This window comes from Phalacrocorax aristotelis, chromosome Z (genome assembly GCF_949628215.1).
Source record: "Phalacrocorax aristotelis chromosome Z, bGulAri2.1, whole genome shotgun sequence".
In the NCBI taxonomy this organism is placed as follows: domain Eukaryota; kingdom Metazoa; phylum Chordata; class Aves; order Suliformes; family Phalacrocoracidae; genus Phalacrocorax; species Phalacrocorax aristotelis.
The window spans coordinates 27519390-27533486 of NC_134311.1; the positions used below are offsets into that span (position 1 = coordinate 27519390).

A 14097-nucleotide genomic window follows, 5' to 3' on the forward strand; every position below is an offset into this window, starting at 1 on the left:
ACACAGAAGCTGTCAGTGAACTACAAAATTTTACCAGTCAAACAGGCTAAGTGAACAGGATAACTAAAGAATGAACAACCACAGACAAGTTGACAAGGCATTTTTTTAAAGAGGTGCAGGATCCAAATCAGTACAGTCACATCAGTACCCAATACATTCTCTGCAGATAAGGAATATTAACATAAGGGTGAATTGAACACAGTATTTGCTTTCTGCCACTCAAATACAAGGCTTTTCAAGGAGTGCTCTCAAGTTTTACATGGCAATTGACCATCAGAGTTCTCCAAGACTCCTGGATGGTACTGCCCACAAATCTTGTTACTTTGCCAGTAACATGAAACGAATAAACAACAGGCTCCTGGATATTGCCTTTGCTTTTGGTATCTAATGGGGGATTACAGACAAAAACAGCAAAACCAGGATCCCAGCTGCAGGGAAATAAGCAAAAGAAAGTAACTAGTGCACAATAGAAGAGTTAAAAGTATCAGTGAGAACACCAAATATAACAGCAAGAGCTGCAGTTCAGTCCCATCATATATTATTACTCATGCATGCATTGTTCTTATCTATTTACTTTGATCCTTTCTGAATGAGAACATATGCAAGAAAAACAAGGTTCTGGACAGCACTGGTCAGTTATGACTACGGTTTACAATTTTACACAGCTGGTGAAACAAGCAAGACAATCTGCAAGTCATCCTTCAACTGAAGCATGGCACCATGGTTTGACAGCTCTTGCCAACCAGTTTCCTGTTCTCATCCAGAGGCATGCCCCAGATTTCAGAGGTCACCGTCCTGGTGAGTTGCAAGCCCCTACACCAGTGTACCCCAGTCACCGTACCACAGAATTTCTGCCTCTATGTCTTTGTCCTACACAGATCCCACAGGCCTCCTACACATTGACAGTACTGCTGGCCCTACAGAAGAAAGTCTTTACATCCATCTTCATAAATATTTCTTTGATTTTATTCCAATAATCCTGCAAGCTGTGTCTTGAAAATATATCTTTCAATTAACAAAATTATGGGTTTCAGGTCAGCACAAATTTCTAGTACACAAAATTACTGCAGTTTGTTTTCTGGAAGGCACTCAAGAGCAAAATGGTGACAGAGGCACTCCAGATTACAGAACAGTTATTCTGCAGGCTCAGCTCAGTTGCATACACTGCATTTCAAGCATACACCTTGCTAGTACCTCTACAAAGACGAACATCCACATACACGCACTCCAAAATATGCTTCATTCAAATGCCCTCCTGGGAACTTTACAGGTGAAAGTACCTATGCATCAGTATTAAGTCATCAAATCAATTCAATCCACCCCCTTCACACACTTATCTGATTAACAAACAAGCTGATCCAAACTCTGAAGAAGGTCCCTAGAAGCACTGCTACCTTTCCAATTATTTCAACTGGTCTGACAAGCTTTCCTACAAGCTTTCTCCAATATAAGAAACACAAAGTAGACCAAGTTGCACATTATCACTAACGTTAGTCCTATTGACACTGAATATGAAAGAATTTGTTTACCTGACTAAAAAAAGATTTACTATAATCTTCAAAAAAAAGATCCTCTTCAAATTTTCACAGAAGCGCTGATCATCATACAGCCCTCCCAAAACTCTAGACATTGACAGCTGCCCAGAAATTTTCTCTGCTTGCGAATAGTCTTGCAATTCATGCCTAAAACTCAATCACATTTACAAAAACTACACAAGTTCATATCTGATAGAAAGGCCTGGCTTTTTAACAGTCAAAATCACAATGTTACAACCACCTCAGAAAGGTTTCTGAAGTTTAAGTAGTTTTTGTTGCATTTAAATGAATCTCATTTCCAACCAAAAAAATTAATTTCAGTCTTCTTACTTACTAGCTAGGAATCTAAAGAAATTTTATATTCAGCTTCATAACTACTGCAAAACATATACTGGTTGTACGTTTCAATACTCACTGAAAATCATAAATGTTCATTTTGGACTAGCAGTGTAAGTGAACATTTTAAGCAATGCAAGCCATTTAAAAATTATAAACTCAGAAGTGAATACAAGCTCCACTTAGTTTAAAGCACAGTATTTGACTTTCAGCGAAGTATAATTGCCATTTATCTGGAAATCTGGCAAAATCTGCACACAGTGTTCAAACTAAGATTTTGCTGAGGTCAAACTTAAAGCTGGCCAGAATCAACTTCTGTATTAGCAAAATACTTGCTTTCATTACTACGTTTTCAGAGCATGGGTTAACAAAAGGAACAGCAATGAAGAGGCTTCTTTAAGGCCATTTCAATGGTGGCATGGCTTACCAGAGCTCCGAGCAATAGTTATATAGTAGGATCTCACAATTTTTACAGGGCTAGTAAAATATTAAGCTGAAGGAAAAAACTTCATTAAAATAGTGATAACTTAAGAGTACACAAGTAGTTTAGAAGATGCACTTTTACTTCAGCAATTTTATCTTAAGATCAAGTACTGAAACACTAATCACTGAGTTAAGTTCATTACACTTCTCAGAACTCCAAACAACAGCCAGTGGTATCCTGCCTGGTTAAATTCCTACTTCACTGCACTTGTTTCATACAGAATTTCACTGCCACCTCATCCTTTACAGCTATGCCCCTGTCAAAACATCTGTTTTCACTAAGTTTCTCATTCTGTCATTTCATTGTTTCACCTGAACACAGTTCAGTACCATGTAACACTGTTCATTCCAAGTGGTGACTGGTTCACTACCACTGAAGCACTACAGCTGATACCAATTTTAAATCTATGGATTTGCTGGGATACCAAAGGAGGTACAGTGAGTAGTGACAGTTCTTTTTAATGTGAATTTATTTTTTTAAAACAATGTTATTGGTGAAAACAATTCCTTCACAAAAGGCAAAATTAGTCCTACTGCTTCATTATTAGAAGCAGTTTCATTTAGGGTTTGATGCTGGTGTCTTTGTAGAGCCTATCTATTAAAGCAGTTTTAATATACCCTGAACAGTGGCAACTTTATGGGGAAAACTTCTTTGCCAAAACAGTTTACTCCATGCCCTCTGACCAATGTAGTTTGCAACATAATTTGCAAAAATGAAAAAAGAAGAAAAAACCAGTTTCACCTGTTTAACTATAACCACACCAAGGATTTCAGTCAATACAGCCATGCCAGTCAAGGATCACACCCCTACATCAACATACCTGTGTGAAGAAACACCTGTATAGTAGAACCAACAGAGGAAATGAAAGTTAAGAGTAGGACTGCTTTGGTTTCTTTCCTAGCAGTCCAGAAAGAACATAGTTTCATTTGGGCTGTTTTCACTCAGTATTTCCACTCATGTCAATACCTGTAGGTGGTTTTAAGTCAGTTTTCTGAAGCTTTTTATATCAGCAAAATCATCTTAGCATTTCCCCATACAGGTTACCAGTATGTATATATGTACACGCGCATCCAACCCCTTGCCCTGAGACACAAGGTTTTTCAGAGCTGAGGCATTTCATATTCTCAGCTTCAGAACAGAGCCCAAGCTCTCAAAAAATGGTCTCAGATTATTATTTGCTGCAGAAGTTATTATTATGGCAGAAGAAAACTGATTTTCTTTTTCTGCAGAAACAAACTTACACAGAAGAGGTTCCCTGTAGAGGACCACACCAACTCACGAAAAGGGAGTAGCTGAAGTGCAACAGTCAGTCCTGGAATCAGTCTTGCCCCACAGCTGATCCAGAGAAACAGGCTAGAGCACAAAGATTACCAACCTCACCTTCCTGGTCCACACTGAGACCATCTGATGACCTCCTTTGCATTACGGGGTAATCCCACCTCATTTGCCTTAATCATGAGCATTCTGCACTCATCCTTACACCATCACAGCCAACAAGCATTGCTGCTGTCAGTCCATCATCCTCTTACAGAGAGCAGAACACCCCTTCCTTTCCAACTGAGAGATTTGCCTTCTCACTCAAGTTAAACCTAGGCATCACATAATATCAAGTAAGTTCACGGCACTAAAAATTAAATTGGATTTACAACTGTTTTTTATCCAGTCCCTTTTTTTCCTATCTTCACTGATTTTTTTCAGACAAACCATTTCAGTGAAATTACAGTTTTCCTACTTGTCAGCTAGTGAAGCATCGAAATAGGGACAACAACCACAACATAAAGCTGCTTGCTACTATACTGCATGGTTTCATTATACACTTAACTAGTCATGAGAAAGGGATGGTGTGAGTAACTTCCTGTTTTTAACTACTTGATGTGACCTGTCCCCTCCCAAATACTGACCAAGTTTGTTTCCGTATGAATTTTGTGTTGCTCACATTTCAGTTATAACTTCATTGAAACACCATAATTCTAACCTGGACTACAAGTTACAGTGCATCTTACCTGAAATCAGACAGACATTTTTCCACCAGAGTACAAGCAACATCCTTATTCAAAACATAAAGGAACCTCTGTCATTGTTGCCAAGAATTGGTAGCATATTTTCTGAAGTCCAGTCATGCATCTGTGTCAATTGCAAACAGCAAATAACAACATGAAACTGCCTCAAAAATTAAGCATGACTCACTCAAATAACTGGACTTTCTCATAACGTTGAGAAGTGGAGAGGTAGAACACTCTGAAACTTTCAGAGATCCCCTGCGAGCAGGAACTGCAATACCTAAGAAACACCAGTTTTAAAACTAGCCCTGTGCTGCTTCACATTGAAAAACTTCTCTAAAGCTACAGTAAATGGAATGCGAACTGGAAAACTCCTAGGTCAGGATGCTTCAGTTCTTGTTTAGAGATTGACATCTTTTTTTTCCCCACTTCCAAGAAGTCTGCCTCACACATGGTTTGCAGAGTAACTGTCACTTCATCTTTTACATACAGGCTGTTACAACCTCTGACTTCACATGAGCCCTCCTCCCTTCATAGTAAATCCGAACATCTGTCAGCAAATCAAATTCAACATTTGGAGAAACCTGTCTATTCAGTATTCATTGTGCCCCTGCTGCCCAGAGTTTTATGAATTATATTAATCCAAAAATCAGCATTTAATTACATTACCACCATCCTGTGAATCCAGGAGTTGCAGAGACTGTAGAATTGTACCTATAAGCTTGGTATACTGTAACACTGTTCACATTCAAAATATTGAAGGACCCTTGAAGTCTAAAGCAGATTTTTTTTGATACCTTAGTGACAGACACAACTTTCACTTTCTCAGAATGCAGCTTATAGTAAGTCACCTACATGGCTTCAATTCATGACAGCTTTCTAAACTCTGAAAAGATTAAGGTCTGTACCCTTTCTAGGGAATGATTCTTTCTTCACAGTAAAAGTTTTAGACTCAGATCAAACAGTCTGAATAAGGTGTATTTTTTGTCATCATGTTTCTCTTCTTCCGTGGTCTTACTCTTTACCCATGCTTGTTGCTCAAAGGAAGCATAAGAAATCAATACATATGAAGAGTGGTTGTCAAATGTGTGCTACAGAACTTGCTTGTTTCCTGCTTCTTACACAACCATACACCTGGTTTATTCTCAGATGTTCAGCCCCATGTATAAAACAAGCAATAAAAGTAGTGGAAAGTGAGATTTCAGGGACCTTCCTTGCATAGATCTCAACCCTGATTTTCACCGGCTTTTTTTTCAGCATATGGAAAGTTTACCCTAACCATTGGAACTTCACTCTAATGGCAGGACAACTGGACAAATTGGCAAATAACAAAGATTCATTTTGCCTTATTTGCAAAATACTGTTGCATTGAGAGGAAAATCTTAAAAAATAAGGGAGTAGTATTAACGTTATCCCATACCAAAAAGCCTTAAAGACTTGATGGTGCAGGAACTGAAAGTCACAGTCCTAACCTCCACATGAGAAAAAATGCATGTCTATTCTCAGAGTGATTCTTTCTAAACAAAGGGACAAGGACAAGTAAAACAACATAGTGATAAGGAAAACCCATTATCTGGAAGAAAAAGACAAGGCTAAATGGACTCTACTATAAAACTGTTATTTATTCAGTCTCAAGGAAAGTGATGCTGAAACAGCACAGGAGTTCCACTGCTTTGCCTACTACCTCTGCGCTGTCTGAAAAGCAGTTTTCTGGAACTTCTCTCAGCTATCCCATACACAAATCAGCACTAGTAAGTCAACGAGTTTCATGAGATACAACTGATATTGGAAGAGCCAGCAAGTACCCCACAATCATCTGCTCATTAGTGTATTAACATGAATAGTAAAATCTCCATCTTTCTTTGAATGTTCACTTGAGGATATCAACTCCATGATTCTTCCGGAGGAGAACCTCACAATCACTGGAACACTAATTTAATCATTTATTCTCAGCTTTTGCTGCATATTTGTCAGGCCAAAGAGTACCTGGCTAAAGTAGTAACACAAACAAGTTTCAAATACATTACAATTAGCATACATGAGCAGGCAGCACATTTCTCAATATACTCGGAAGGACCAGTGTTCCTCACTCCAGGTCATCACTGCCTTCCACTGACGAGACCCTGATCTGTTTTATATAAATTCTTTAAGTTGAACCAAGACACCACTGCCTCATTTCCCATAAAATCCAAGACTTAACCTTTACTATGTAGAAAAGGAATTACGTACTCAAGAATTAAAGAGAAAATCATAGTACATTCAAAAGTTAATCGTCTGCAATTGAATTAGTTGTTGAGATGATGAAAACTGTAAATTTGAACCATAATTACGGCATAAAGTGATTTTCCTGATGCAATTATCTTTAGTACAGATATCATGAAACAGAATAACTTAGTGTTTCAAAATCAGTCATTGAAAGGACTAATAGAGGAATATTTCTATCTGGTTTTTCTCACTTAACAGCTTACCAGGAGAGAAATATTCAAAACTTTAAAAATATTGTTTTTCTGCTAGTATGATCTCTGTTCTAGAAAATTTAATAAAGCTAAAATAGGACACTTAATGATAATTTCATATTTACTACTCAACCTACAGGCCTCAACAGCAGTACTCAAAAAGCAAATTAAGTCTCACTTACTGGCAGTGCAGTATTTGTAGGAAGACTGCATTATGCATTGGGTGGCAGTAGGGACTACTAGCAAAATTGTCAACTGATTTTTAGCACACTAAAAACCCATAAAAACGTTACCTAATCTAACCAAACACATAGACTTGCAGAATATCCCTTTATGCTTTCAACCTTAAGAGACTGAAAAGTATCAGGTTTTGTTCCATGCATCACCATAAAGATTTAAAAGTGCTCTATTTTATAGAAGGATGCCTAGAATAGAGGTTCTCTGGCTTTATATATTCTATATTTACTTTGTCAATATGACATGAAGTAATTTATGAACTGCTGTAACTGTTTCTGCTACTACGTCAATGCAACGGCTAACTGCTTTTACAAAAAAGGCTCAATGGAAACATTCAAGGAAGAATTATTACTATCTAAAAAACTGCCAGGTTTTGTCTGAGATCATATGCCAAAAGTACTTCAGCATTAAAGTATTAACTTATTTGTCCTTAAGAAGATAAAACAGTAATGAAGACAAAACATACTGTTGTTTCAAATTTACAAAACTTTGCTTGTGTAACTCAAATAGCTGAACTTGAAGAATCAAATTTTCTTCTATGCTGGTCATTAAGATTTCAACAAAAAAATACTCAGGAAAAAATTAATAAACCTACTTATAAAACTACTTAAATATAAGACAATTACAGGAAGCAACCACAGAAAATAACTTCAATAATGAAAAGGAGCTCTGAATAGAGCTTCGGAATATTTCACCTAAATAACATCAGCCACCTGTATAAAGTTAATGAGTAATGTAACTGCATTAATATGGACAAAATCATATTTTAGTCCTTTGAGATCCAATATATCTCCTGCCTGAAGAAATAAAGTAATTCCTCTGACCACAAACACAACAAGATCCCAATTTCTGCTAGTTTTGAAGTAACTTGCACACACCAAACAGAGCACCTATTTTAAAACAGGCTAGCAAATAGTGTTCCAAGATGCCCACCCAAAAATTCTCTGAAACTGAAAACTGCCCAGACATACCCCAGTAAACATTTAACTCCTATACTCCAGCATAGTCCATACACTGAATGAGATCAGCCTCCTGACGTTTGTGTTTAAAGATAACATGTTTTCCTGCACATCACAGTTTTCCAAACAACCCAAAACAGCACAGGCAAACTTGTATCTCTGGCGTAATATTTTAACTTGTCTTTATTCTTTCTTAATATATAAGCAATCCAGTATTTCCAGGAGGTCCTAGGTAGCCTATAAACTCCTTTAAGAGTTATGTTACACGGTGAAAATATTCTAAATCATAGAGCAAGTGAAGAAGGTGCCAGACAACACACCACTCTCCACAGGCACTCCAACAGCCGGCCAACGACCGTGAGCCCAGCTCCGGCAGCCGGTCCTCGCCAAGCCCCTCCCGTGGCACCGGCACTAGCCCCGACCGCCCACGGCCCCTAACGAAGGCAGCAACACGGCGGCAACAAGCCCCGCGGAGGGGCCGGGCCGCCCGCCGGGCAGGAAGCCGCCGGCCCCGGCCGGAGGGGCACCGCCGCCGCCCGCCGGCCCCCGCAAGGCCCGTCCTGGCAGGGCGCGGCCTGCCAAGGAGGAAGCTCTCCCGGCCAGGAAGGGGGACGCGGGGTGAGGGGGACGGGAACGCCGGGGCCGGCGGCGAAGTCCAGCCCAGCCCTGGAGCGGCGGGGTCGGGTCCGCTCCACCCGCACGGCCCGGCCCGGGCGCGGCCTACTGTCGCCCGCTCTTACCCTCCGCGATAACCCGCTTGATGCGCAGCTTCATTTCTCCCATCTCCACCGTCTGCCCCACGAAATCGTTCTGATCGCGGCTGGCGGCCCCCAGGGAGCCGGGGCCCGTCAGGAAGTCCAGAGCGGACTGGAAAAGCGACATGGCCCGGGCCGGCGCTGCCGGGCGAGAGGGGCGACGGTGACCGAGGCGGTGGGGGGCAGGCGAGGGGAGCGCGATGCAGCGGGCAGGGGAAGAGCGGGCCGCCTCCGCCGAGCTGCCGAGCTACCGAGCGCCGCAACAACCGGCCGCCTCCCCCACCGCGGTTCCCTCCGCTGCGGGCTGCTTCCGGGAGCGCTGCGTCATTTATAAACTCACAGCGACGTCTCCGCCCAGCCCGCCCCTCCGCCCCGCCGCGGGGCGGGGCGGGGCGGAGCTCGCCTTCCCGCGAGAAGCGCGGCGGGGGAGGAGCGGCGTTGCTAGGTCGCGGGCGGGGGGAAGGGACGTCATTCACTAGGCAGCAGCGTCACCACCTGCAGTTAAGGCTCTTGCCGTCCCCGAGGGAGGTGACGTGCGTCGCGTCGGTAACTCAGGCCTATATCGATGTCACTTGGGCAGTACGGGCTCTTTCCGCCAGAGTGCTGCCGTAATCCTTGCGCTTCGTCTGACCTCGGGATCTCCCCCTCCTTCGCTTTTCCGTGCAGCACTGACCCGCCAACCGCTGCCCTTCCAGCATCCCCAGCGCCTGCTCCCGCGTGCACAGGGGAGCACGGTGGTGTTGCCTTTTCGATGTGTCACAGCGCGGCGGGTACGTGAATATTGGTAGCTAGAGCGTCAGCCAGCGTCCTCAGTCGAAAGGCTGACTTCTCCGTGTGTTTGTACCAACATCACTAACTGGTAAGGCCCGTCTGCTGCAGAAGGCTGCATGACCTGGGATAGCAGATCCCTAAAAGCAAGGCTGCCTCAAAACCTTTTGTTTCAGAAAGAACACTGCTACCCAGGACTCCCTGTCAGAAAGTATGTCTCTCTGCTACGGCGGTCTGCTCCCTGCCGGCAGGCGTCACTTTGAGATGATCCCAGACATCCCCAAGTTCCCTAAGATTTCAGGTGTCCGTGCTTGCTTTCTCCTGCACAGATGAGTAGCTAAATATTTTAAGGCTGTGTTTCTCAACTTCCATAAACTAAGAACTTGCTGTTCTTCATGCTAATGTGTGAATTACAGAGGCATGGCATCTTGTGCTTCCCTCACTGCTCTAATGCCTTACCAGTTAAGAAGTATGGTCTTGCAGGCCAGTAGATGTACATGGAGATCCCATGTTTTTATATCTCTTAGTAAAAAAAAAAAAAAAAAAAGCTTAAATTATCAAAGTCAGAGTATATGGAGAACTTCCTTCTCTCTGTTACAGTGGTCAGCTGCTGCTTTCCATTTCTCCTTCCCTATAAGAAAACCTCTTGCTGTCTTAAGTCATACTACCATCACTGCTTGAGAACAGCAGACTCTGTATTTGCAGCAAGAGCATCCTACCTTCAACCCCATTTTGCTTTCTGACTTTTCCAATTTTTTTTTTCAGGCAAAGGCTGGAATTATTTTGGACAAACAATCACTGCTAGTTAGGCTTGCTACACCATACTGTTCTGCTCATTGTCCCTTACCCTATCAGTCACCCGCATATTCCTCTTCAAAGACTCATTCATACAAGGCCACTGGAAAAGGAACAGGATCTTTTATAAGGAACTGTGGAAGCAATCCTTCCATGTTTGAAGGTCTGGTTTTTGTGTTAGCAACTTTCTTATTCCAAAAAGGAGGACTCTCTTGCAGGTAGAATATGAGGCAACTAAAATTCACTTCAGCTTAAATGAAGACTGAGGTTTCTGCTGTATCTTCAGTAACAGATTGAGTGACCTGGGCTAAAATGACCTCTTTTTTTGGGGGTGGTTTTGGAGGGTTTTTTTGCTAACCAATTTTAACAGTTCCCTGACTCTTTCACTGCTAATCCTCGCATTTACCTCAGCACAGAAGAGACATCCCAAAGGCTCGAAGAGACCTCTGAGGATGACGAGGCAGCCAGACTATTCATTTCTTTCAGCAGCAGAAGAGGCTTATACCTGCTTGAAATGCGCATAAACCTACTGTCTGAGAATCTTGATTCTCCATCAATTTGTACATTTTTAATGTATAAAAATTAGAAAATAAAATTCCACCAGTGAAAACGGTATTTAAACTTTGTGGTTTTACTACTTCTGTAAGAGAGATTTGACTGTTGAGAAAGGATTTGGTACAAATAATCTAAAATTTCAGTCCAAAAATCGTATGCAGATCGGCATCAAGTGTGAGGTCTGAAACGAAAAGCTTAACCTAAAGATTTGTACAATTCCTCTGGTTGCTTGAAATTTCTCAGGTAGGACAGTCAGTCATAGCTTACAAGTGGAGTTCGTCCTAAGAAAGATTGCAGGAGCAGTAGCTATCAGTCACACATGAAGGCAGTATAAGAAAAAATGTAGGATAAGAAGCAGAATTTTACATCTGAAAGAATCAGGATGGATTTGGCACTCCAACTACTGCAGGTATGCTAGGAGGGCCTTGAATGTAGATGCAGCTTGTCTAGCCAAAAAAGTTTAAAAGAATCCTGGGGTAATATTTTACTGACCTGTCTTTTTAAATATCCAGGACTGTACTGGAGAGGTCAAGCAGACCACTAAGTAAAATGTGGTTTGAAATGCGTGCAGCTGCCTAGAAGGCTTTCCGTTAGTGGGGCTGACATTCTTCTTTATTGCTGAGACAAAAGTGTGGCACAATGCTCTGTTTATAACAGTGTTTTAAAATTGTAATGTATTCTTTTGATTTAGGCAGCTTGAGAGGCCTATGGATTTTTTTTTAAGTTGTTAAAGGCAGTAGTGCTTACCCAGTTATATGCTGGCATCATACCTGCTGAAAAGCAGAGGAAAACAAAGTTGTTACTGATTTTCATCCAGTTCTGACAGCCACACTGGACTGCTGCAGGATGATTGAGATCCTGATGAAAAAGCTCTGTTCCAGCCTTCCCATTTTAACTCTCGTACATTCCTCTTCCTTCTGCAGCCTCACCCAGAATGAGCCAAGGGTCATTCTTGCCAAAAATCTTGTGTGGGGAAGGTGGTAAAGAAGGGGTTTCGTTTCGTATTGTAAGGTCAAGGCAGGGCAAAGCTGTAAACTGGGGAATTATTAAATGAAAATTCATTTTGTCTGTGAGCATGTAGTGAGGATATGCACTTCAGTTTCCATTCCAGTAATTGCTTTCAGCTCCTTAGGAATTAAATTAATTAAATAGTAATTAATTAGCATTCTACTTTGCATTTCTCTGTATAGCACTTAATCAAAATATAACTAGGAAAATGGCATATACAATAATGTCTGCATGGCTCTAGGATTTATTAGGTTCAGCACAACTGAATATCTATTTCAGAAGTACATCTTAGAAGGAAGATTAAATACATCTCCAAGGTTTGTATTTTTCAGTGCAGCTGCTCTTGTGATGTACTCTGAAAACATAAGTCAGAAAGCTAATCCTGAGACATAATGCAAACAGAACAGGTTTGACCTTTCTTAATTTAATATCTTCATTTTGCATGCAGAGACCCTTCTTCTCTTCTGAGACCAGGAAGATATGAAAAGTACTTTCAGAGCTGAGCTGGCACTTCTGTTCCATTAATTTTCTTCCCTCATGGACTAGTCTAGGTTTGAGTGAAACTGCCCTTTTGAAAGATTTAGGTTTAATTCCACCTCACACAGTCCAGCAAGAATCATCAGCTTTTGGAAGTGCCCATCCAAATTCAGTATTTGAAAAAATTGTTTTCTCGAACAGCCGATACCTCTACATGTTACAGTGTATGGTACACCCAAGTAATTTTCTGTGGTACAGATTTTTCATTCATGTAGCTTTTTTGTATTAGCTGAATATCCATACAGCCTGCTACTTTGGATGACGTCACAAAACACAATGCATAAACTATTGTGTTCTCCTCATATGTGACTACAATTTTTTTCTTACACAGATTCTGAGCACCTGTATTTTGATTTTTATAATATATTTCAATGACATATTTCAAAGAAAAGCCTATTTATTGGATATTAAAATAACAAGTTTAATAAAGCAATAATTGCAACATTTGAAAATTAAAGTATTTTGATTGATCCCTGTGTGTAGTTTACATGATAATTTAGCTAAACTTTCAGCAATAACTGCCATCTTAGTGCTTATGTCCGATTTGTGCACCCTTTTTTATTTTTGAGGTTCCAGTTTAAGTCATTCATTTCTAGAATGGTAATAGGGAAACATGCCAATCATTTGAAAAAAAATACTTCAATGATTTTGTGGAGCAATAGTTTTGTCTCTGACTTCAGATTAGACACTACATATTTACCACAGGTAGCTTTTATCTGTTTGCTTGCTTCAAACAAGGCATATGTCTTTTGCTGTTCTTGAGGAAGACTTTACATACGGCAAATTAGCTGCCCTGTGTAAATGAAATTAATTCACTAGTTATTAGAACACTTGCTAAAATTTGTAGACAGGATCTCTGGAGATTGGAAGTATACTGTTCCCATTCCAATCTGTAGTTAGGGATTTGTTCTGCAGCTGATGCTCCTGGCTACTTTGAAACACGAATCGACAACAAGGGGAAAGAAAGGTTTGTACTCTGAAGGCAGAGACTAACCAACTTGTTGAAGAAAAAGGTCTATAACTTTGATCTCAAGTCTGTTTATAGGAAGCCAGAGAGCAAGGTGAAAGAAGTGTCGCAGAAATGTGTTCTTATTTTTTGGAATACACCATGGTCCAAGTTGCCTCCTGTAGACTCCAGCTGTTGGACAGTTAAAAAGGCCTATGGTCTGCTTTTTGGTTTTTTAACAGTGAATGAGCAGTGATTAAGAGACACCTCCAACGAACAAATCATTTCCTCATTAAATTTAATAAAAACAAGAGACTTTATCAAAGTGGTCTTCTCCTGTGACAAACAAAGCATCACAGCTTCTTACCAAAGTACTATTCAACTTTGGAAAGGTGAAGTATCATGACAGTAAAATTGACACTAGCTGTAATTGAGACAGCTGTAAAATTGAGACTACATGTCCACTTACTGAAATATCTTTCAAAAGGTCATTAGAGTCAGTTTACTGTATAATGATCTTTGCAATCCCTTGCCTTTTAAACGTTGTACCCCTGTATTACTAAAAGTGGAAGTTATTCTGATATTTCAGAATTAATAGCAAGCTACATAACTATTTCCTAGACAATACCAATTTGAACAAATTTTTAATAGAGGTTAATGGAGTGGTTTATGCCTATATGACCATATGCATACTAAACTGAATTAGCTTCAGGCAAAGACAGGGTC

At 40.7% G+C, this 14097-nt stretch overlaps 1 protein-coding gene across 2 annotated transcripts in view; it reads right to left on the reverse strand.

The window, feature by feature from the left end:
* GAK (cyclin G associated kinase) overlaps positions 1-9085 on the reverse strand; it is a 75725-nt gene extending 66640 nt beyond the window's left edge. For both annotated transcript variants that reach the window (XM_075079870.1, XM_075079869.1), the window contains exon 1: positions 8748-9085. In XM_075079870.1, coding sequence (XP_074935971.1) covers positions 8748-8889 — 142 coding nt within the window. In that variant the 5' untranslated portion in view covers positions 8890-9085. The remainder of the gene's footprint in view (positions 1-8747) is intronic.
* Between the last annotated feature and the right edge of the window lie 5012 nt (positions 9086-14097).